The 20,810-nt window shown below is 44.6% G+C and overlaps 2 protein-coding genes across 3 annotated transcripts; one reads left to right on the forward strand and one right to left on the reverse strand.

Moving 5' to 3' along the window:
* Positions 1 to 2,009: 2,009 nt before the first annotated feature.
* Positions 2,010 to 6,320, forward strand: LOC112562247 (transmembrane protein 45B-like). Of its 2 annotated transcripts, none has more exons than XM_025235361.1 (6): positions 2,010 to 2,544; positions 2,825 to 2,947; positions 3,511 to 3,613; positions 3,957 to 4,176; positions 4,676 to 4,896; positions 5,302 to 6,320. In XM_025235361.1, exons 2-6 carry the CDS (start codon positions 2,855 to 2,857, stop codon positions 5,586 to 5,588), a joined length of 924 nt encoding a protein of 307 aa, XP_025091146.1. In that variant the 5' UTR covers positions 2,010 to 2,544; positions 2,825 to 2,854; the 3' UTR covers positions 5,589 to 6,320. The 2 variants fall into 2 exon arrangements, with proteins under 2 accessions (XP_025091146.1, XP_025091147.1); XM_025235362.1 differs by having other exon boundaries at positions 2,830 to 2,947.
* Positions 6,321 to 7,083: 763 nt separating this feature from the next.
* Positions 7,084 to 19,553, reverse strand: LOC112563365 (transmembrane protein 45B-like). Its single transcript, XM_025237297.1, has 6 exons — positions 17,820 to 19,553; positions 14,883 to 15,076; positions 14,603 to 14,711; positions 9,870 to 10,065; positions 8,364 to 8,596; positions 7,084 to 7,895 (listed from the first exon to the last, which is right to left on the reverse strand). The coding sequence occupies exons 2-6, from the start codon at positions 14,973 to 14,975 to the stop codon at positions 7,621 to 7,623; spliced, it is 906 nt and encodes a 301-aa protein (XP_025093082.1). The 5' UTR covers positions 14,976 to 15,076; positions 17,820 to 19,553; the 3' UTR covers positions 7,084 to 7,620.
* Between the last annotated feature and the right edge of the window lie 1,257 nt (positions 19,554 to 20,810).

A 20,810-nucleotide genomic window follows, 5' to 3' on the forward strand; every position in this document is an offset into this window, starting at 1 on the left:
TATGATGTTGTTACTTTGAATTATCCTTCCGCTTCAGTGGTATGTGTGCCAACTGACGCCCTCTGACGGTAACGGACTCTCAGCTACACACGCACTTACATCCGAGCAGATGTCGACAGTTTCCTCATCGACGTCAGTCGTGACATCTTTAATATTAATACTATAAGACTCTCTTTGTTTGACTGGCCTCGGCGTGAACAACCTTGTAATACAGCGAAATTTATACCCCTTCATCTTTTTCTTCATCTCTTATAGTGTACATAAATAAAAATAAAGAACTTGTTTGTTTGTTTGTTTGTTTGTTTGTTTGTTTGTTTGTTTGTTTGTTTGTCTTACCTTCCCTATAACACCTGTTCATCTCAATCATTTTATGCAGGTCCCTTTCACTCCTTTTACATCAATTGTCGTAAGGGAACAAATTGGTGTAGAAGGACCTGGATACGATGTGACCAAATGGTTAAGCATAACGGTCATTAACTGTCAAATTAAGAGTTTATCTCACACTCAGTATGGACCGTGACGATGTCGGTATGATTGTTGATATCATGGTGGTTGTTTACGACATCGGTTTGGACTTTGTGAAATGTCAGCAGCTGCCCGGTGCTGGCCTGTGGTTGGCGAAGTCCCTGCGCACTCGGCCGACCGTCCATAAATTACCGACACAGAGCTCGAGCACGGGACTTCGGCCTGAAGGCGTGACGAAATAATGACCTAATTAATGTCGTGTCTGTCATAATTAATTAGAGAACGCAGCAGACATGCCGCGGTCGGCGTCCTCCTTTGTTCTGGGCAAAATTAAGCATGGACAATTACATGTCGTTTAGACGAAGACCTTTTCTCGTGGGAAGGGAAAACCGCTTCAAAGTCGACATCCGGAGGTTCCTCGATACACGTCTGTCAAGGTGCTCGGTACTCCCTCCTATCTGGGCAATATAAGTTTTTTCAGACTAAATAAATTCCAAAAAACAATGTCAAAGTTGTACACAGCATACGAAACATCGCTGTACGAGTTGGAAGTTAGAGATAAGCAAATAAACGACAGGAAGGACGAACGAACGAACATTTTTATTGATTAGGTCTTCGGATCATATCAAAAGGGTAAATCACATGATTTTGCTACATTGGTAATACATTCAATAAAAACTATTGCATAAGTGGCATAAGAGAACTGCTGGCGAATTTATCTGTCACTCCTGTAAATGTAATTCCCCTGAGGGAAATATGTTATGAGATATATATAAAGTAGAAGATGGTGGGGCTTTTTTTTACTACATGCCTTACACTTTATGAATTCAACGGTATAATCAAATATATTTACTAAAATCCTCATACTATGTGGTACGAGATAACAAGGGACTTAAGTCTGTAAATAATCCTATGTACAACTTTAAGAGTAATTCCCCCTGCATCTCTCAACCCCTCCCCCCCAAAAAAAAACCAAAACACACACACACAAACAAACAACAAACTTTCTCTATTTTTTATATATATTTATATGACACACAGAGAAAACAACTAGTTAATTTTTTGTATGTTTACAGTAAATTGTATGTTGAAACCCTTAGTTCATACAATTAAATACTGCAGTTATGTGATTCACTGTTTATTTCAATTTGCTTTTGTTTCTTTGTTCCTTAGCTGTGAAATATCTCTCTTGCATTTAAAAAAAGACATTTTACCTGCCGTCCTCAGTTAGCTTCTCCCTGCTGTTGACATCAGTGTTAAACTAAACCAGGAAATCCTATTCTAATGACTGCCCTGTTTTGTGAACACAATATCGAATGTGATTTTTCCTAGCGATGTAAGATTAAGTGTCCACCACACGCCATCAGACCCTGGAGCTTTGCTAACAATGAGTGGAGCAGAAGCAGCATCTGTGCACATCATGTTTTCAAATGACTGTCGTGCTTATGAAGAAATGTAGGTAAAGGTGATCATGGGTTTGTCCTCTTTCATCTCGTCCCTAACAATCGCAGCTAACAAATAAGTATTATGTCCTCATTCTCTTGCAGTGTGGTGTTCACTGCAGGTCATATAAAACTCACGTCTTCCCTATAACACCTTCATTAGTATTCAGTGATAATGCCAAGAAACGTGGAGCTAAATGCTAGATATTATATATAAATGTTGTGTTAATTTACTATGTGTTGAGGGTTAGAAAGGGGTTTTATTGCGTAGAGAAGGGGTAAAAAATGGGACCACCCACCAGCAAGCCACGCCTTTTCAGACAGTCTTGAGAGACCCCGCCCCGTCTCTCCCACCTGTGGACGGGGGAGTAGAGGAATGATTTTTGTGTGACCCAAAATAGTCCCAGCCCGAGACCATCAACAACTTGTCTTCTCCCAACCCCTCCCACCCCCGCTGTTGCCGGACACCATAACACTTCGATTGAATGTCTGGCGGGTGCTTGTGTGTGTATGTGTGAGAACTGACTTCAGACAGGTCTGAACAGAGCTCAGTGGGGACCTTGCCAGAAGCACCGACCATTGGCATCCCCGGTAGCCTCCCCTGGTGTCCATTCTCGCCAAGAGGAGACGCGAAAAGGTAAGATTGTCTTGCAGAACATTGTCAGGCTGGAAGATCATTGTTTAGTAATTTACAGCCTGTCACTGACAAGACCAAGGATGTAAGGGTACCGTAGCTTTTCTGATTACTGGTCTTGCTTTGAGATGGGAGTTTAGGAGCAGATGGACAGCAACATGTCAATGGCAGTGGCTAAGTGATGCTTAATATCAAGGCTGATACTTATCACTTGTGTAAGTCGAGTTGACGAAATTTATTAATAGTAATAATAATAATAATATTGTCTTGGGTGTATTCTAAGTTTAGAAGCAGTGAACAGAATCAGCTGAAGATGACATCTTTTTGGGGATTCCTGTCCGAGGGCATACTACTACTGGTTCTGGCATTATGGTGGATGATAAATACTTCTCGTGAAGTCATTAAGGTGAGTCTGCTACACGAGTTTTGAACGATTAATATTGCAAAATGAGGCGATGCCTTAGTTATAACTGGTTTCCTTGCTTCTCCAACTCTTTGTCTGTCTGACTGTCTGGCTGTCTAGTTCTTTCCATCGTTCGTAATCTGTCCACGTCTCCTACTTGTCTTAGCTCTGAGAGCATGCTCCATCGTGAGCATAGTTATACGTTATATATATCCCTTGTTTTATTGTTATCTGTTCACCAATAATCTCTCACTGTCTCCCGTTCATTTCTTTGTCTCTGTTGGTCTCAGCTGTTGCTATCTCTCTTTCTGCTCTCTCTGTATCTAAGCGACGAAGCGAATGAAGGAAAGATTGAGTCAACAAATAAATGTAGATGGTGAGAGAACTGGCGAGTTTTTTGAACGGAAAGGAAGTTGAAGAAGTAAAATGATAATGAACTACTCAGGGTGAACTATCTACATATGCTTACAAGTACAAGACGCCCGTGCTAGAGGTACGATGTTGCAAAGTTGGTAAGTAGGCTAGAGGTGAGGGTGACTAATTAACTGCTTATTGTATGTTTGCAGTGTGAGCAAAATGGCGCCACTTTCAATCCGAAAATCACCTACACCTGGCGCGGCACGCACGTGCCAGTAGAAATCTTCTATAAACTATTCATTACTGCCTTTGGTGAGTAGTGTTTAGAGTCCTAGACACAGTGAACTATCTTTTGCTGCTCACATGGCAGCCATCAGGCTCGGACAGAGGTTGGGGGCCTTTCCAATTGCTTAAAATAGAAAAAATAGCTTTATGCTTCTATTAATATGTCAGCATCGTTCAATTTATCTATTTGTTTTGCTTACTGTTTTGATTGATGTTTGACTTTTAATACTCAAGTTTGGTCAGGTCATTGACATCACGTGAGTCACGCTACCCACAGGTCACCTCCATTACTCGTTCTTCCTCCTCGTCTCCAACCTTTCAGTGTCACGTGCCAACTCCATTCATTCTCCTTCTTCTCTCATCTGCACAGGCCTTTTCGGGCAACTCTTCTACTCTAGCTGGAGTTTCCATGACGACAAGGGTGACTTCCAGAACATGGTGCCGCTAATGTTCATTACAGTATACGGCATCTTCTTCCTTCACTCCATCCTCGATCTCCTCCTGTGGCTCCGTGTACCGGTTTTCAAGGGAGCTAACTACGCTTCCGCTGCCACCGGCTTCTTGTGGTACGCAGTGGCCTACTATTTCAGGTGAGAGAGACAATCGACATAATGGATCATCTTTGTGATTCCAATGTCAAAATGATAGTTTGCAGGAACTTCAAGAGGCAATACAGTGAAGAGCAAAGCACGTGATTGCCTTTTCTTGGCACGGTTGTAGCTCGTGCATATGCAATGGAGAATCGAATCGTATGGTTAGTTACACATTTTATTTTCAGCACAAAGTCCAAAGGGGGACAAAATTAAACAAGATGTGTGTATCCCAAAATAGAATTTTATTCGCTGTCACACCTCCCAACGCTGCTCTCGTTTCGGGGGCTGACATAATGGATGTTGTACATTAGCTAAATCCGGGTCCCAGACAAGAGCAGGGGAGGCTGGTCGCTCGCACCAGCCCTGGGACTTATTGGATCACGTGACTCTAGCAACTCTTGGTTGTAGTAGTGCAGCAGCAGGTAGTGGATGCAGTCGCCCATGTTTAACGGTTTCGCACCTGATACCAACAAACAGCTTTTTGTCCGTTTTCCAGTGTAGACGACTTTAAGGCCACCAACCCGCCGCTGATGGTGTCGGTGATGTTGTGGACCTTCCCCATGTACGTCCTGCTGCCCATCGCCGCCTCCTTCGCCCTGGAGCCGCTGTGGCGCAGTGGTGTGGGCACACAGTTCGTGCGCGCCTTCTGTCTGCAGCTGTACGCCACCTGGTGCTGGCACTGCGCCTTGATCCTCCACGAGCGCGGAGTCTTCCCAGGTAAGCACCGGGCACTTGTTGTCCAGGTATTGACCTGTCTGAGACTTGCACAAGACACGGCATTATTGTCTTGCTCAACAATCTGCTTGTTCCTCTCACCCAGTCAGCTTTGTGTGTGTGTGTGTGGGGGGGGATGCTTCTGTCCTACTTGCAAATAACGGAAAACATTTAGCTACTAATATAGCTAATAAATTAGCCTTCCTCATGGTTTAGACACAATTTATACTTACTTTTACTGCCAAGCTGACTGTCTCGTAGACTATTTACCTTCACCTTGTTATCGTTTGTTTGTTTGTTTGTTTGTTTGTTTGTTTGTTTGTTTGTTTGTTTGTTTGTTTGTTTGTTTGTTTGTTTGTTTGTTCCTGAGTTTTTGACGATCATTTTCCATTGGTTGCTGATGGTCAGGTTCCGGTCCGAATCCAGCCTGGATCCAGGACGACCACCGTAACATCTCCTTCACAGCCGCCATCTTCGGCTTCCACATCTGCATCAACGTCGTCTTCGCCTGCGCCACCTACTCGCTCGTCGCGCTGTACGTGCGCATGCGCCACGGGTTCAAGGTCAACAACAACTCTGACCTCAGCAGGTCGTATGGCTACACTGCCTTGACCTCTGAGGACAAGGCTGGTGCGACCCTGACCTTGAAGCAAGGTGCTGACGCCAAACTACTCAGTGCCTTCGGGTCATCGTGAAGATGTGTGTGGTTGGGTGAGTGAGAGGAGGTGGGGTCATGTCTGTGAGTGGTGTCATCTGTGTGAGTGGTGTCATCTCTGTGTGAGTGGTGTCATCTCTGTGTGAAAACACTAGTTTGTGTGGAATGGAGGACTGTCGTGAACAAGCTTCGATCATTGTCTATGTTGTTGCTGGACAGGTGAGTGATGGTGACGTTCGCAGTTGTTGTCCTGTCACTCACCGCTCAGGGACGTGACTTCAGCTCACTGTCGAGACTCAGTGATGTACTTGACTACTTATTGTCAGTAACATTATTTACCACATGTGTGTGTGTGTGTGTATTTTGTTGCGGCAGTCAAAGCACGTGATTGATCACACCCACTCTCCCGCAGCCACCATGTCGGTGTTTAGCGTTTGATCCACCTTGTAGTCGTGCGCGTCGCCAGGTGAGCACAAATCTCACGAACCTTCTGCAGTTTATAAGAAGTAGGCCCAACCAGGTAACAAAGGACTAATTTGTTGTAAGTTCCTGATGGATATATGCCCATCAGAAGGTGCCTCGCTTTGAGTTTCTCATGAACTGGTTTCCCTCTTCTCCCTCGCCTGTTGCACACCCCACCTCCCCACCCCACTCCCCCGCCATGTGTACATATATGTCCAGGTATTTGTGTGTGCAGTGTACATTGTACAGTTTAACGAAACGGTGAGTTTGTTATGTAAGTTATGTTACGGAGCACTTAGTAATAAACCATTGATTGCAAAAGGTGTAATTAATGTTTGATGCATGTATGTTACATATGTGATGTATATATCAACGTTAATAATTATAATAACTTTTGTAGTGCGGTTTCTCACAGAGCAGCTAGTTCGATAGTCTTCACAACAGAGAACGACACAGTTAGAGACGATAATCATGTGGGGTGAAAGGACAATCAATGACCAGAGTCTGGTGTTGCTTTTTGATTGAAATGGTCATGATCTACACTCGACATAAACGACAGTTTCGTCAGCTGACGACCTTCTCAAATTACACATTCATTCAGCGGACTGCTTAATCTACTCGGAAACAAAAATGTTTACTACATGCATGCGTGCTGTGTGTGTGTGTTTATTGCGTTCATACATGAAGACTGATGGTGAGGGTGAGGAGACTGCTAAAACCAGGGAAAAGTCCGTTAGTGGAGCGGCAAAACTACACTGACGATCGGAAGGTCATGGGTTCGAATCTTATCTTATTTCTTTCTGGATGTGCACCCCCTCTTAACACGTCTTGCCATGGAGAGCTTTTTGCAGGTTACTCCGGTTTTCTCCACATTTACATTCTTCCTCCATTACCATGAGCCTCCACAGTAGAAATCCCCTCTGGAAACCCGTTCCTGCCAGACAGGCCATCACTAGGAATGTTGGTCGGTAAACGAACCTACAGTCGTAAATTCTTGTCTTTTATCTGGTGGTGGGACAACAACATAAACGGAGTCAAAGAGGAAATAGCAAGCAAATATAAACAAATGTATATCTTTATTCAAACTCTTTTCTCACACTAACGGCGGCTCCAAATATCTGACCAGGCGAGCAGAGGGCATCCATGTTACAAGGCTTCATAAGCATATAATCCTCTATAAATATATATAGAAAAATATAAATATTTAAGTTAAATATCACACAGGTGTGGCAAATACGGGTAGCTGTCCTGTTGTCGTGCACGCTCACACAGAATGTCACTAAATAGCGGAAGTGACGTCAAACCTATCCGACAGTCAGAAGCGGGTATAAGGTATAGCAATCACAGCAGGCGGCAGATGTTTATTTGTAACTGACTAATCGCCTTAGTCTGCTATTCGGTTTTTGTCTTACATATAAATACTACATCGTTAATACAGCGATGCTACCTGTTGCTAGGCGCAAAACACACACACATACACACATACACACACACTGGGCTCGAATTTAGCGTGTGGCTGACAGTCAACCACATGTCCAGCAGCGACCTGCGAGAAGATGCTGGACCTCGGAGGAGGGAGCTTGGCTGTCCAGGGGCTGTCTAGGGGCTGTCTAGGGGCTGTCCTCCAGCAGAAACTGTTCCGCGCCATCGTCGTCATGAGCAGACGCCAGCTGCAGCTTGCCTGCGTAGGGGTTGACGACCTCAGCGTCGTGGTGGTAGTAGGTGACCTTTAACCTCATGTTGTAGCGAAGACGCAGAATGACGTACGTCACAAGGTAACACAGCAAGATGAAGGTCATGTTGAGCAGAAGGTGAAGGCCGAAGGAGGCCCTGGCGTACTGCACGTTGCGTATGTCTGAGCGGTCCCACCCGGAGGAACCCCCGCCTACAGGAGGGACAGAAAACACTCGACATTCAAATGTGAAAACGTTTCGCCAACGAGCCCGCGGCTGGGCAGGCCACTAACGCTTGATCCACCCGTACAATGGTCTCCCTTGCCCGCCAAAGTAAACTCTTCTTTGATTCAACAATTTTAAATGGTAGTACTCAACCAACCGTGATGTGTAAATATATATTAAATAAAATGGAGGATGTTTCCCAAGAACGTCTACTGACAGGTCTAATGGTCCAGCGTGCCATCAAACCAACGGTCGCAATCCTACTTTGCCCACACCTTGGCAAACAAATCAGGACTTTGCTCAACATGTTTGTCAAAGTTCCAATATCCATAACATCAGCCCCCCGAGACTTTTACACTCCTGTGACCTGCACATTGCCTTAACTCGGTCATAAGTTCCACAACATTTGCTCGGTTCAGAAAGACATTAAACGTGTAAGTTCCCGCACCACCGACCTGGAAACTTGTCGTGCTCGTACAGCATGAAGGCCACGTGCGAGAACCACGTGCCGAGGGTCAGCACGAAGTAAGAGCGGGCCAGCATGGTCCAGTGACCACTGCGCCAGTTCATCTCCAAGAAGATCATGGCGGCTGCACCAAACATGGCGACGATGGGTATCACGTGCACGACTGTTTCCAGGGGCTCCTTGCCGTGCATCGACGCGTGGTAGTAGAACGCCACCCCGTACCTGATCACGGCAGTAGGTTAAGGTTAGTCAGTGAAACGTGGCTGGTGATCCAGGACACGATCTTTGCATTCCTTTCACGCTAAATAGGTATTTAGAAGACCAATACGTGAAAAAAACCTAGAACATCTTGCACACCCATGGTTATTCATTCAGTAACACAGGGTCAGTGATCGGGGTCATGGTGATGTAACATAGCGTTAGTGATGTAACTCGGGAGCTAGTGACCTGTAACACTGGATTAACGGATTATTAACTGTTCTTATCCCAACGTGTTAACATTCAGTAAGTGCCCGAAAAGTCTCACTTGTTAATGTTGTTAAAGTAATAAAATTTCTGCAGGTGGTGTTCTGCTGACTCACCCGCTCCCTGATTTACCCAGTTCCCTCCCTCCATCACTCACCCATTCATTATTTCTTCCTTCATTTATTTATTCATTCATTACCCGAATTAAATATTCCACGGGATAGTAGTTAGTAGCGATGCACATCGTCCAGTCACGGGTGAGAGCCGGTTGGCCTCGTCACACTTTGTCTTCCTTTGGTCACGTGTCGTGTCAAGCACAAGGAGGACCAAGTATTTTGGCTCAAGTGTCAGACCTTTCTATTCTCCCCCTCCTCCCCACCCTAACCCCGTCTTTTCAACTGTTCAACCGTGGGTGAGGTGTCGTGCCAGCTGACCGTTTCCCAATTCTCTGCTGTGCAAGATGGGCTTAAAGTGCGCGCACTCTATTCACAGTTTTCTCGGTCGTCGTCTGCTTGCTCAAGCGTGTCACAATGCACCATAGCAACGACCGTAACCAGGGATTTCACAACACAAATGTACTTTAGAGGAATGTGGTGAATTGGGTTGCGGGTGGGTGAGGGTAGGAGGATAGGAGGAGGGTGGCCACAAAGGCGAGAAAGCGATGGCTTTGTGTGTAGCTTGTGTTGTGTCTATGGAATAAGAACGTCTCCGCGGGGTGGATTGTTGAGTACAACTTAAAGTACCCTGTAGGCATACACCCGTCAACGTGTGGGAGGGGCTGTCAGAGCCCCCACTTTTCTCGAGACCTTTTTGTGTGACTGCGTGAGGGTGGTGCCCATCTCTTCTCCCTCGCTGCCTTGTTTTACCAAAGCTTTTACGGAGTCGGGTACCCGCCCCACAGCTGGGTAACTGTTGGGGGAAGGGTGTAAGTATGCCACTAACCACCTGTCAAAAGTCCTCTTGCTCGTCGTTTCTTTTCGTCACTGTTATCGTCGCTGTCCAAGCTGCCAACAAGAAGAACTCAACTCACCACAGGAAGGCTAGTCCTGCGGACATGTAGGTGGCGCTAGGCATCATGGGAAGGCCAGACCAGGTCAGGAGGTCGATGATGCCGTGAAGGATGAAGATGCCATATATGGTCATGTGCTGCGCGTACACCAGCTTCTGGAAATTTCCATGCTCGTCGATAAATCGAAGGTCGCCGTCGAACACCTCCCCCAGAAAGCCTGACGAAGAAAAAAAGAGAGGAGTTGATTGTGTAAAAAAAAAAAAAACAACAAAAACTAGTAACTGCCATCCTTGAAACATCGTTAAATATATGACCGGCTGATTACTTCTCAGGTTAATAAGGCCTCCATCACACTCACTCACACACACGCGTGCATCCACCCCTCACCCACCTAGACCTACCCACACACACACATACACGTTTTAAAATTAAAAAATGTCAGACAAGCCAGGTCACTACCAAGGTAGAGTAGAACTTTTTTCATCATGAATAATGAGAGTAGTAACTTCAGGAGGTTGACAACTTTACAGACGGATCCCAGCAAACCGAGAGCTGTGGGACCGATTCTTCACAAATCAGCATCGTACCGCAAGTTCAGTCAAGAGGGAGGTGTTGCCACAAGTAACATGGCAGACACGGGGTTGGTTTTCTTCACCCCATTCTCTTCATCCACGGCAGGGAGAGAGGACAGAAGCCGGATGGCTGATTCTTAGGAATTTTGCTGACCTCGCCTTGACTTATTTGTGCGCAGCCAAGCGTCGCACAGTGCTCAACATTGCTCGTTTTTTATTTATTTTTTTTAATTAATTTATTTATTTTTTTATTTTTTGTAGGGGGGGGTTGTTTGTTTAGTTTTTTGTGAAGGACCCCTAGTAACACGTGTAGAAGCCTCTGACCGTTACGCAGCTCTCGTCGCAAGAACTTTGGCACACAGCTGTGGCTGCTGACTTGTAACAGGTGCACACAGCTGTGGGCTGTGAGTGAAAATTGCAGCAGGTGCACACAGCTGTGGTTGCAGATTGCAACAGGTGTTTACAGCGAAGCCATCCCCTTCCGTCCAAAGGTATGCTTCGGGAACAGAAAGATCCTTGAGGAATCAAATTCCAGGTCACGAAATTATAAGGGTAGTGTGGAGGGAGAGAGTAGGAATTGTTGACTTTTCTCAGCCTCTCTCTTCAGAAGTCAAAAGTCAATTTGTACATTATTATTAATGTTGGTTGTAAGCACACGGCGAATGAAATGATTGTATTTATATATAAAATTCGATTGACATTGGAATCGGGGAATGGGGAGTAGAGGCAAATCAGACATTTGCACGTGCCGAGACCAAAACGAGGAGGTGAGTTGTTTTGTGCCATCCCCAGACTACGACCAAAGACGGTAAAAATAGTAACAGCTTTTGGCACGACTTGCATTTACCCTACATTGAGAACCCCGACCCTTGACCCTGTTTTAGTCTGGACGTGAGCAGTCAAACCCCGGGAGTAAATCCTGCTCAGGCTGCCTCTGAGGTTTGGGGTCGTCAGCACACAAATAAATAAAAAGCAAGCACTGTCGTTTGACCTCTGATCTCTAGAGCAAGGGAAGGAGGCAAACAGACACCTCTATCCAGAGCCCCACCCCTAACCCCTCTTTCCACACACAGCGCGACAGACCGATGGCCTGCCAGCGTGCAGAGGCCAGCTGCACGGCAGGACAGGTAAGTGCGAGCTACACCTGGGGTTAGCCCTACACCTCGTGCCAGCTGACCTCAGTCTGCACTAGAGCACGCGCCACCGCCACAGTCTGGAACCTTCGTCTGTTCCGAGTGCTGAGCGACCTTTGTTGGTTCTTCTAGGGCAGAGAATGTGCGTAGTCATCGCCCTTATTGGGCGGTTTGGGTTTTGGGTTGGGGTAATGAACCCGGTGGCTTTGATGAAGAAATCGGGTGTGTCGACACGCTCTGCTGGGCAAATTTGCTTTTTAAAGAAATCGGTCGACGTGTGTCATGCGGTTATTGATCTCACAGGCTGGGTTTTTTTATTGTTGTTTTTTTGGGGTTTTTGGTTTTTTGGGGGGTTTTTTTGGTGGCCGAAAGATTGAGTAATGATTAAATGCTTGAAGAGCACGTGTAACAATCTTCTGAATCAGTTGGTGAGCAGAACATTTACTTCCAGGCAGTCCATCAGTCGGTCGGAGGCTCAGCGACTTTTGCTTATCCCCCCGTTAGGCGACTTGCCAATTTCTGTCCAGTTATATAATTTTCTGTTGCTCTAACATTGTGTGTCACTGTAGTGCAATGACAAAAAAGTTGGCTAATTCCATTCTTATCACGATTATACAATCAATACCCAACTCAACCGCGACATCCCTAAAATTGCGATTTGTTTTGAACCCCAAGGATGTTTCTTGTATTTCATGACTTTGTTATTGGTTTGACATGGTCCTTGGCATTCAGCAGGCGGACCCAAGATGGCCTGAGTTTATGAATACATCGCTCTGTCAGCTGTCCTGTACGACTAGTAACTGCCAGTTATGGGACTACATGGCAGGACATGACATGACATTCACAGTTCTGACAGATAAATAACTAGTTATGTTTTTTTTTGACTGAAATCTTTAAACCACCAATCACAAACTCTGAGCGGGCATGCGGCAAAGTTCATTTCCTGAGATATCTGACCTTCTGTAATCTGTGATTCCATCTTGTCTGCTCATTTATAGTGAAATAGGATTTTTTTCAGTCAGGCTCTCCTCGCTAGTGGAGCTTCAATTGTCTTGTGTTCTGTCCGCCCTTTTAAGCAGCAATTTTTTTACTGTTTTTTCACCGTCAAGATACGGTAATGCGATATCATCAGCTGCCCTTTAGGTTCACACCTACTTCCAGGGTGTAACGGTGCCATGACAACGGGAGGCAAACTAATACTTGTGTGTCCAGGATCGATATGTCAGGACGTGCAGAGATCAGGTGGAGCAGGGTGGGTCAGTGCGAAAATCACCAGAGAGACAGAGTTCTTGATGGAAGGGGGAACCAAGCTGTTCACATGCGGGGGAGGTGGATCGTTGGTCCAGCTGGCAAATGCGACAAGAGCAGGTCGAAGAAATTATGACAAAAGTCTTCAACGCAGAGTGAAGTTTGACGAGGTTGAATTTGGAGAGGGTCTCCTATGAAAGCGAAAGGCAGAGTGGGGTGGGGTGGGGAAGGTAGATAGACGACAGGTAGAAAGGGAACAAAGCGACAAAGGCGGGTGGGGGTAGAGTTGCCAGCACCACCACACTATTTATCTACCCCACCCCCTACATTTGAAACGGGCTCCCGTTTCTAGCTGTCACTATGCCAGGTTAGGGAACATCTTGAGTACAAATGTTTGAGTATTTCACCACCCTGACTCATTGCATAAGTTTGACTCACGTGAAGTAGTAAATCAAAAGTTGACGAGAACAGCACCGGGGTTGAGGGGTAGAAGGTAACCCAGACAAAGCTGGATATCTCGGTATGTCTATATAACCAGATACCGATACAGTTAATATTTAATAACTGCTTTCGTTACAAGCAGCCAGACGACTTGGATATATAGTACTTAGAAATCATACCTACAAACAAATATACTGAGCTGTTTACACGTGATGTCAATAAAACCTTTAGAAGACAGTTGGCCTCAGTCGCCGTTAGTCAAAGGGCTCGTTGGTGCTGCAGTTACAAACACAATGATTGCTGTTGCTGGGTTTTCACACTTGGACACTTAAGTGACAAATAAGTGTAGGTCTACTCCACCCCTACTACCTTACATTTACTATATGTGTAAACAGAAAAAAAGCAGTTTATTGGACTGTTGCAGACGACTGAACACGATGAGCTGTTGCCTGTTTGGCTCTTGAAAACATCTATCATTCCTTCCATTAAAATTAAAAGTTTAATGGAGAAAATAATTTTACTGACATTGCCGGAATACTAACGGTATTTTCTCCTCATTCAGAGGTGTTTCTGTTAGCTGACTCTCAGCATTCAAGTACAACTGTCACAGTACAGTGCCATAATGATGTTCTTCAGATGATTTAGCCTTGGATAATTTCATTATTATCTAAAAGACTTAGAGGAGTTATTAAAGATTTTTAAAACCTTTAATTGATATAACCGTTATTAATTTGTATTTATAACATTAAGCCATTACTGAGTTGTAACATTTCACTTTCGGTGTGCAGAACATGTTGACTTGAGTTTTGATGGTCACAACAAGATTATTGTCAATGCAATAAAAAAAAACCTTTGTACTAATTTTTGCCAGTTGCAAATGAAGAACTGCAGTAAGTAGTTCGACATAAGTTTATAATCGTTTGCGACATTAGTCTCGCAGACCTTCCACTCACTTATTTTTTACTGTATTTACTGTTCACACATCTTGAGAAAGGGGGCAAACTAACTAGCTAACGGGCACTTCTATTAATTAATAATGAGATTTAAACCAGATTAACCTTTACTATTAAAGCAAACCGATCAGAACCTCTGCTGTAAACATTGAACAAGGCGAGGCTGACCCCGAGAAGGGTTATGACCTACATTTGTAGATCACGTGATAGGCAAGGTGACACCATGGAGATATTGGTGGTGACACAGCTCAATATACAGTTGATATTTACATGTTTTCGCTACAGACAGGTGTGCCTGGCTACTCATCAACACGCTCTGCTCGACCTGCGCTACGTACTGACGTGCTTACACACATACACACACGTGCGCGCGTGCACAGAATGTCGGGGCCAACTGACCTACTGACCTATTATTGGAAACAAGGTTTTCAAGATGCTTTCCACCGGAATGTCGCGCCTGCAGCACCGGATGCAGTAGCTGATCCGAGGCTTCATCTCCTCCCCCTTACTCTCGCTCTGTCAAAGAAAATAAATAAAATAAGCACACAGGAGGGCGGAGTCCTTTGTCCGTCTGTTCCTGTCTTAGTTTAGTGTCTGTCTGTCTGTCTGTCTGTCTGTCTGTCTGTCTGTTATTTATCCGGGTCTGTCTGTCTTATTTGACTACCAGTGGTGGTGTTTGCAGCTTACCGTTATGTACTGCCGACAGGCGTGGACAATCCACCAGACTGCGATCACGATGAAGAAGAGACCTTCATCAATGTGACCCCAGAATGACCCCATCTTTTCCTGCCAGGGCCGATCACTTTCTGGAAATAACCTTGGTCCTAACTGCCTTTGTTTTGTTTCTTTAAGGTCGCCCAAAGCGATCTGTGTTCAACTGTCTGGAAAGCAAACAGAAATGGTGGCGGTTCTTATTTTTGTGTTTTATCTCTACAGAAAAAGCTGGTTTTTGTAGAATGCAAGGGGTACGTCTCTCGTACAACCCCGCCATAAGCAATTTTGTTGTTTGGTTGATGAAGGGTATCTCTTACTTTTTTCCTCTCTCTCTCTCTCACTATTTAAAATATACAATAAGTACCTAAAGTAATAATTAAGCCAAACTGTAATCAAATAAAATAAGAGGTGATCTGATTTGATTTGGCTTGCTTGCTTGTTTGTGTCTTTAGGATTTTTATCTAACTGAATTTGCTGGATTTATTTTCGGTCTTTGTGTGATGGCAAGTGCCATGACTCGCCGTAATTTTCCTGATATGTATTAATAAAACACTCAATACGCTTCATGAACAATAATTGGCAGATCGACGAACAGATAGTCGTGTCCGGCACCCTAGGTTGCTGGCCCAAGAATAGTAAAGTACAGATAAGTAACAGGATACTGGCCTGAGTGCTAAGGGACTTCATTGCCTTGGGTCCCTGGCTGTTGTAGCAACAAGGTTTCTACCTGCCCGGCTTCACATTCAGGGAGCATGTTAACCTACCCTGTTACCCTACAAAAGTTGGGTAGATCGGGTAACTGGAGAAAACTCTGCATCGAAAATTAGAAAATAATTTGTAAGTAAGGTGTGTGTTACGCTCAGAATGCAAAACATCATTCTTCCCCTCCACCCGGTATGAGAAATCCTAGATGGCTGGTATTGTCAGGGACAATCCGGGTTGTTTACTTCTTAAATTGTTGCAGACGGGTCAGGTAATGCCTGCATCTACCCGCGGTCTGCAGACTGTGTGATGTGCGCAGCAGCAGACAGGACGAGATCACCTCTCGCCGCGGAGACACTTCCATCTCGCCGCTTGACCCTTGACCTTAGGTCTAAAGATAAGAATCAACCCACGAAACACTTGATTTCAAGAGCAACTGCAAGTTAATTTTATTACATATTTTTGGTACATTTTTCTAGAAATCTTCATGGACGAGGGAAGACTCTGAAGGTAACTTCTAAGGTCTGGGACGAACACAAGAGGAATTATGATGCGGTATACATGTATATTATTTTTTAAAAACTGGCAAAATCAGGGTTTTTTTTAATTTGCTGACACCTCTCACTTTCAAATGTCCAGTTGTATATTCCACGTTCCTACAGTTCTGTTCGGAATCGGGAGGATCAGACGATTATCGAAAAGAGAGAGCGGAGTTCTAACTGGCAAGAGAGATGTTCAGACGACACATTGAGACTAATGAAAGGCAAAGTCTCTCCCAAACCAAAGTTAGGATGAAAAGCCTTCAATTAAAATGTCAAGATCAAATAGAGCTGGCTTTCTGTCTTTCTTTCCTTTTTTGTTTTTGAGTTAGTGGGGAATGTAAGAAAGATGAATATAAACAGCATGCTCTGTAAAAGGGGAAAGCACATGTTCTTACCGTTGTGTTCCACCACGAAGTGACAACAGAGGGAGCGGGGCAAATAGAGAAAAGGTAGACTGCCAACTAAAGTGGAAGAATCAAAAGCGTGAGGCACACAATTGTTGTTGTTGTTTTTATAAAGCGAGTTTAGGTGCCCTAAAAAACAACAAATATAAACAGTTCTCTCGCCACAGCCTTGCCACGAGACAAGATCACAACCGTCTGTGACCCCGGGTTGTTTGTTTGTGTAGGTGTCTTTGTTAATTCCAAGTACAGAAAGACCGGCAGGCAGGCAAGCAGAAAAACTGACAGACACTGAAAATGCCAGGTAAACATACAGAGATAATACTCCTTTCCACCACGAGAGGGAGAGCGGGAGGTCTCATGAAAAAAAAAATTATGTAGCGTGACAGCTCGACGCTGACACACCTTTTGACGGTTGACAATACCCGCCACCATCCACATCCTTTCATTCATTCATTTACTCATTCTTTATTTCTTTTTTCTGCACATTTCTTTAGTCTTTAGCAGACGAAAAAAATTTCATAGGATGCCTTCACATTGTTTTACATCTGATTACTTTTGTTGAGCAGGTAAGCTTCATAAGATTGCTCGCTCTCACTTTCTCTTCCTCCACTTTCTCTTCCTTCTCCGTGTGTGTGTGTGCTCGCGCGTGCGTGTCTGGGGAGAATAAAGTCCTTGAAACTGATTGCCGTTAAAAACTGTGCCGTTCCCTTCTGATTTCGTAAGTCTCAAGACCTCACTGACTTGGGATTCGATTGGAAGGTATGTCAGGGTGACCTATGGCCTCATTAATTTAAAATCAGTAAAAAAGCTTGCAAGCCAAACATATGCTTGGAACCTTCCTCTGGTCATTAGTGAGTAAGAGAACTGATTAGATGATTGAGAGGCTGGGAGGGGCGATATGGTAGGGGAATAAGCAATATCTGAGGCTGAACACAAAAGCAGGTGAGCACGTGTAGACGCGTGCACGTGCATGAGAACGCGGGTGTGTACTTGCATGTTTGTCTTGTTCTGTTGCATTTGTTTAAAGAGTTTTAGTCATTAACTAACTCGTTAACTGACGTTAAAATAAACTTTGTTCCAAACCCCACAACACACTCCTGGAGACACGGAAAAACTGAGGATAGACAAACAATCACAGAGGGGTTGAAGAGACTAAGAGAGAAAATCGGATAAAGATGAAGATCAGAGCAGCGAAGAAATATCCATCAAGCTCCAATGTTCGATAGTCTTCACAGTCCAAAAATGATAAAACGCTTCCATACCTCGTGTCACAAACGTCCACGCTGTTTCTTGAACCATGTACCTGTCGTTCCCTCAGGTGATACACAAGGAGGAGCGCCAGGTGTTTGGCAGTGTTCAGACAGCAGGTCAAGTCTGTGAACTTCCACGTGTCCACTCAGATTCCACCGCTCCTCGCCATCCTTGGACTACAGGCTTTTTTTTTTTTTGTACTGAAGCCGAGGCCTGTCAACAACACAAACATCAGTCGTTACATCTAGCTGTGATTGACAGCACGGGCGGACCACAAGCCACGCCCTCGTGTGACGTCACGATTGGGTCCGCGATAGCACATCCGAGAGTTGGCGCGCGTGCAACACGTAGACGTTTGGTGACCTTGCTTAGCCGATGAATGCACAATTCTGAAGAATGATTTTTTGGTGGAGGGGAGGTCGGAGTTTTGTACCAGTTTCGCTAGAGGGGTGTGTAATGGCGTGGAAAAGCTACTTGCTGCGTGCAGACCCCTGCTGCTTGTCGTGACCTTGTGAAGAAATAAATAAAACGTTTCAACGCATGCAGACATTAATCCGCTGTTCCTATCTTTTTAAAAAAATGTGGTTTCTTAATACACGTTACATGGCAGAATTAGGATTGTGATCCAAATCATCCAATGGAAGTGTGGAATGCACGAGGAATGCGGATGGCTTAGTCGTTCGTGCCATCACGACAGGGATTACATCATTATATTTATTATTATACAGTGAAGGGGACGAGATTACCGGCCTCTCGCTGCAGCGGTGACAAATGAGTGTTTTTTAACCACCAGGCGCCTCCCTCCATATTTTACAACAATCAGCAGACCGTGTCCAGCTGAGGGCGCCACAGGCCTACGTGACTTACCTCGCCTTCGCTCTAGTTTCCTCTTGCACCACTCAATGTACTTAGACGCGCACCAAAAGAGCTCTTCGGCTGAATTACCCCCTCCCCTTCTCCAAAACTTCGGTACACACACTCTCTCTCACACACAAAATTAAGTCAAAAGCCCCTTCCCCCGAAAGAAAAAAAAAAAAACTACAGAGCGTTACGTCCAGTCATATTTCGCTCTGGGCTAGAGTAATCTCCGATACGAAATAAAGTTTGTGTGCTCCTGTAATTTAAAAAAAAGTGTCTACCTGGTGAAACTAAATTAACTAGGACCACCAACAGTTGGGACTGGTCAAAGTTACTTCTGCACTGTAACACCCAGAGAGGGTGACCAGAGCGGTGTAAACTGAGGTCCAAGATCGAGGTGCAAGTGTGAAGCTTGGCCAGTTGAGGAAAGGGCCAGTTGACATTTGACATCTTACCTGTCAGCCTGGTTGGGGGCCACGGGAGGTGGGGGAGGTCGATTTTATGGTCCAATCGCCGGAAACAAAGGACAGTGCTAGCTTATCCGGGAAAATGACAGAAAATCTTCGGAAGTAATTATCAGCCAGGGTAGTCAGCGCTGGACAAAGGAAGGTGCAGTCGAAGGACAGCTCAGCCTCTCGACTGGGCAGAAAACTCACTTTTCCGATCTGCTAGGGTAGCGAACGAAGGTCCATCTCGAGAAGACATAAAGATTATTGTTGATTTTACTTTGTACCTGTATGTGCAGGCGTATGGAATACCTATCTCAGACATATACAACTGTGCTGTGAAACATACCCGCGACCAAATCGAAAAAAAACAGTGGAACGGTCTGATCTGTATACAAGTCCGTGGTCTTACAACCGCGAGGTCATTGCACCAACAGGTCAAATAGCTATGCAACTTCTTGGTCGCAAGGCAAAGCTTTGTATTTTCCTTTTCATTTTAAGGCTCGTGACATTTTTGTTTCCATTGTGAAAAGCCTTTAACAAGTTCATACAAGGGCATAAACAAGCCTCAAAACACATGTATATAACGAGTTTGTTTACATGTATCTAGGCAGAACTGTACATTAAGATATAACTCCATTTCACCTTGAACTACTGCCCCAGCTAAAATGGGATTTTTTGTAACAAAATGCATCATTAGCTGCATCTACACCTCAGTCTTTAGATCAGATTCATGCAACAAGTGTTCCTGCCCCCTTATGGTTGGTTGGTTTTTCTAAGAAACGGTCCAGCATTCCAGAGATGCATGCTAAAAGTACACGCCCAGGCATCATTCCAATTTCATTAAATAAAATGTTATTAGTGCCCTATCACAGTCTGGCTTCAATGCAAGATCTGTGCATGATACAACATAACAGACATTTTACTTGGCACTCTCAAATGATCGATAAAAAAATTTTTAAAAAGCATTATGAATCTCAGTATTTGTATAACTGTGCATTAATTGTACATTTGTGCAACTGCCACCCCCATCATCACCACCACCACCACCACACACACAGTGTTTGTATAACTGCTATACATTTATACACATTTGTTGCTACAGTTGTGTCATCTTTTGTATTGGTGTCTGTATAATGTTAATGTTAAGCTTCCACATGGCGGTGATTTTGTACTGTGGGGGATGGGGATCGTGGGGGAATGTGAGGATTCGGGGGTAGAAGGTGGATGGAGGGAGAGAGGGATTGAGAAAGAGAGGGAGTATAGTCGCTGTTTTGTGGTTATGCAGGTTTTGTCTTCTCCTGTTTGTGCCCTATTTTCCTTTTGGTGTCTAGGAGGTTTGCCAAGTCTGTATTTGTCGTGTACTGTGATGGTGCCCTCTTTTCCTGCTACTGTCTCTTGCCTAGAAGGCCTGCCAAGTCCACCGTGCCTGGTTGTGTACTGTATTGGTTGCCAGGTCCCTCATGTTGATCTATTCTAGGTTTTTATTTAGCTTATTTTTGTTGCTACTTTTTGACCTGGGTTTTAGATGATTTGACACCTCATTCCCATAGTCTTTAAACATGAATGTATAAATATATGCAGACATATGTGCATGTTTATGTATGTACATACTTGTATAAACATGCATGTGTTTGCTGTATAAGGAAGATGTCATGCAAGACTTGACCATATCAATGCCACATAACAAAAAAGATC

Source organism: Pomacea canaliculata, linkage group LG4 (assembly GCF_003073045.1).
Source record: "Pomacea canaliculata isolate SZHN2017 linkage group LG4, ASM307304v1, whole genome shotgun sequence".
In the NCBI taxonomy this organism is placed as follows: domain Eukaryota; kingdom Metazoa; phylum Mollusca; class Gastropoda; order Architaenioglossa; family Ampullariidae; genus Pomacea; species Pomacea canaliculata.

What these genes read in the sequence shown, in the direction of transcription:
- LOC112562247 (XM_025235361.1), top strand. Translation starts at nt 2,855, where the DNA reads ATGACATCTTTTTGGGGATTCCTGTCCGAGGGCATACTACTACTGGTT. An exon ending in CTTCTCGTGAAGTCATTAAG is followed by an intron (nt 2,948 to 3,510) that starts GTGAGTCTGCTA and finishes GTATGTTTGCAG; the next exon opens with TGTGAGCAAAATGGCGCCAC. An exon ending in CGAGCGCGGAGTCTTCCCAG is followed by an intron (nt 4,897 to 5,301) that starts GTAAGCACCGGG and finishes GCTGATGGTCAG; the next exon opens with GTTCCGGTCCGAATCCAGCC.
- LOC112563365 (XM_025237297.1), bottom strand. Translation starts at nt 14,975, where the DNA reads ATGGGGTCATTCTGGGGTCACATTGATGAAGGTCTCTTCTTCATCGTG. An exon ending in CCTGTCGGCAGTACATAACG is followed by an intron (nt 14,712 to 14,882) that starts GTAAGCTGCAAA and finishes TTTCTTTGACAG; the next exon opens with AGCGAGAGTAAGGGGGAGGA. An exon ending in GCAGGACTAGCCTTCCTGTG is followed by an intron (nt 8,597 to 9,869) that starts GTGAGTTGAGTT and finishes TGCCGTGATCAG; the next exon opens with GTACGGGGTGGCGTTCTACT.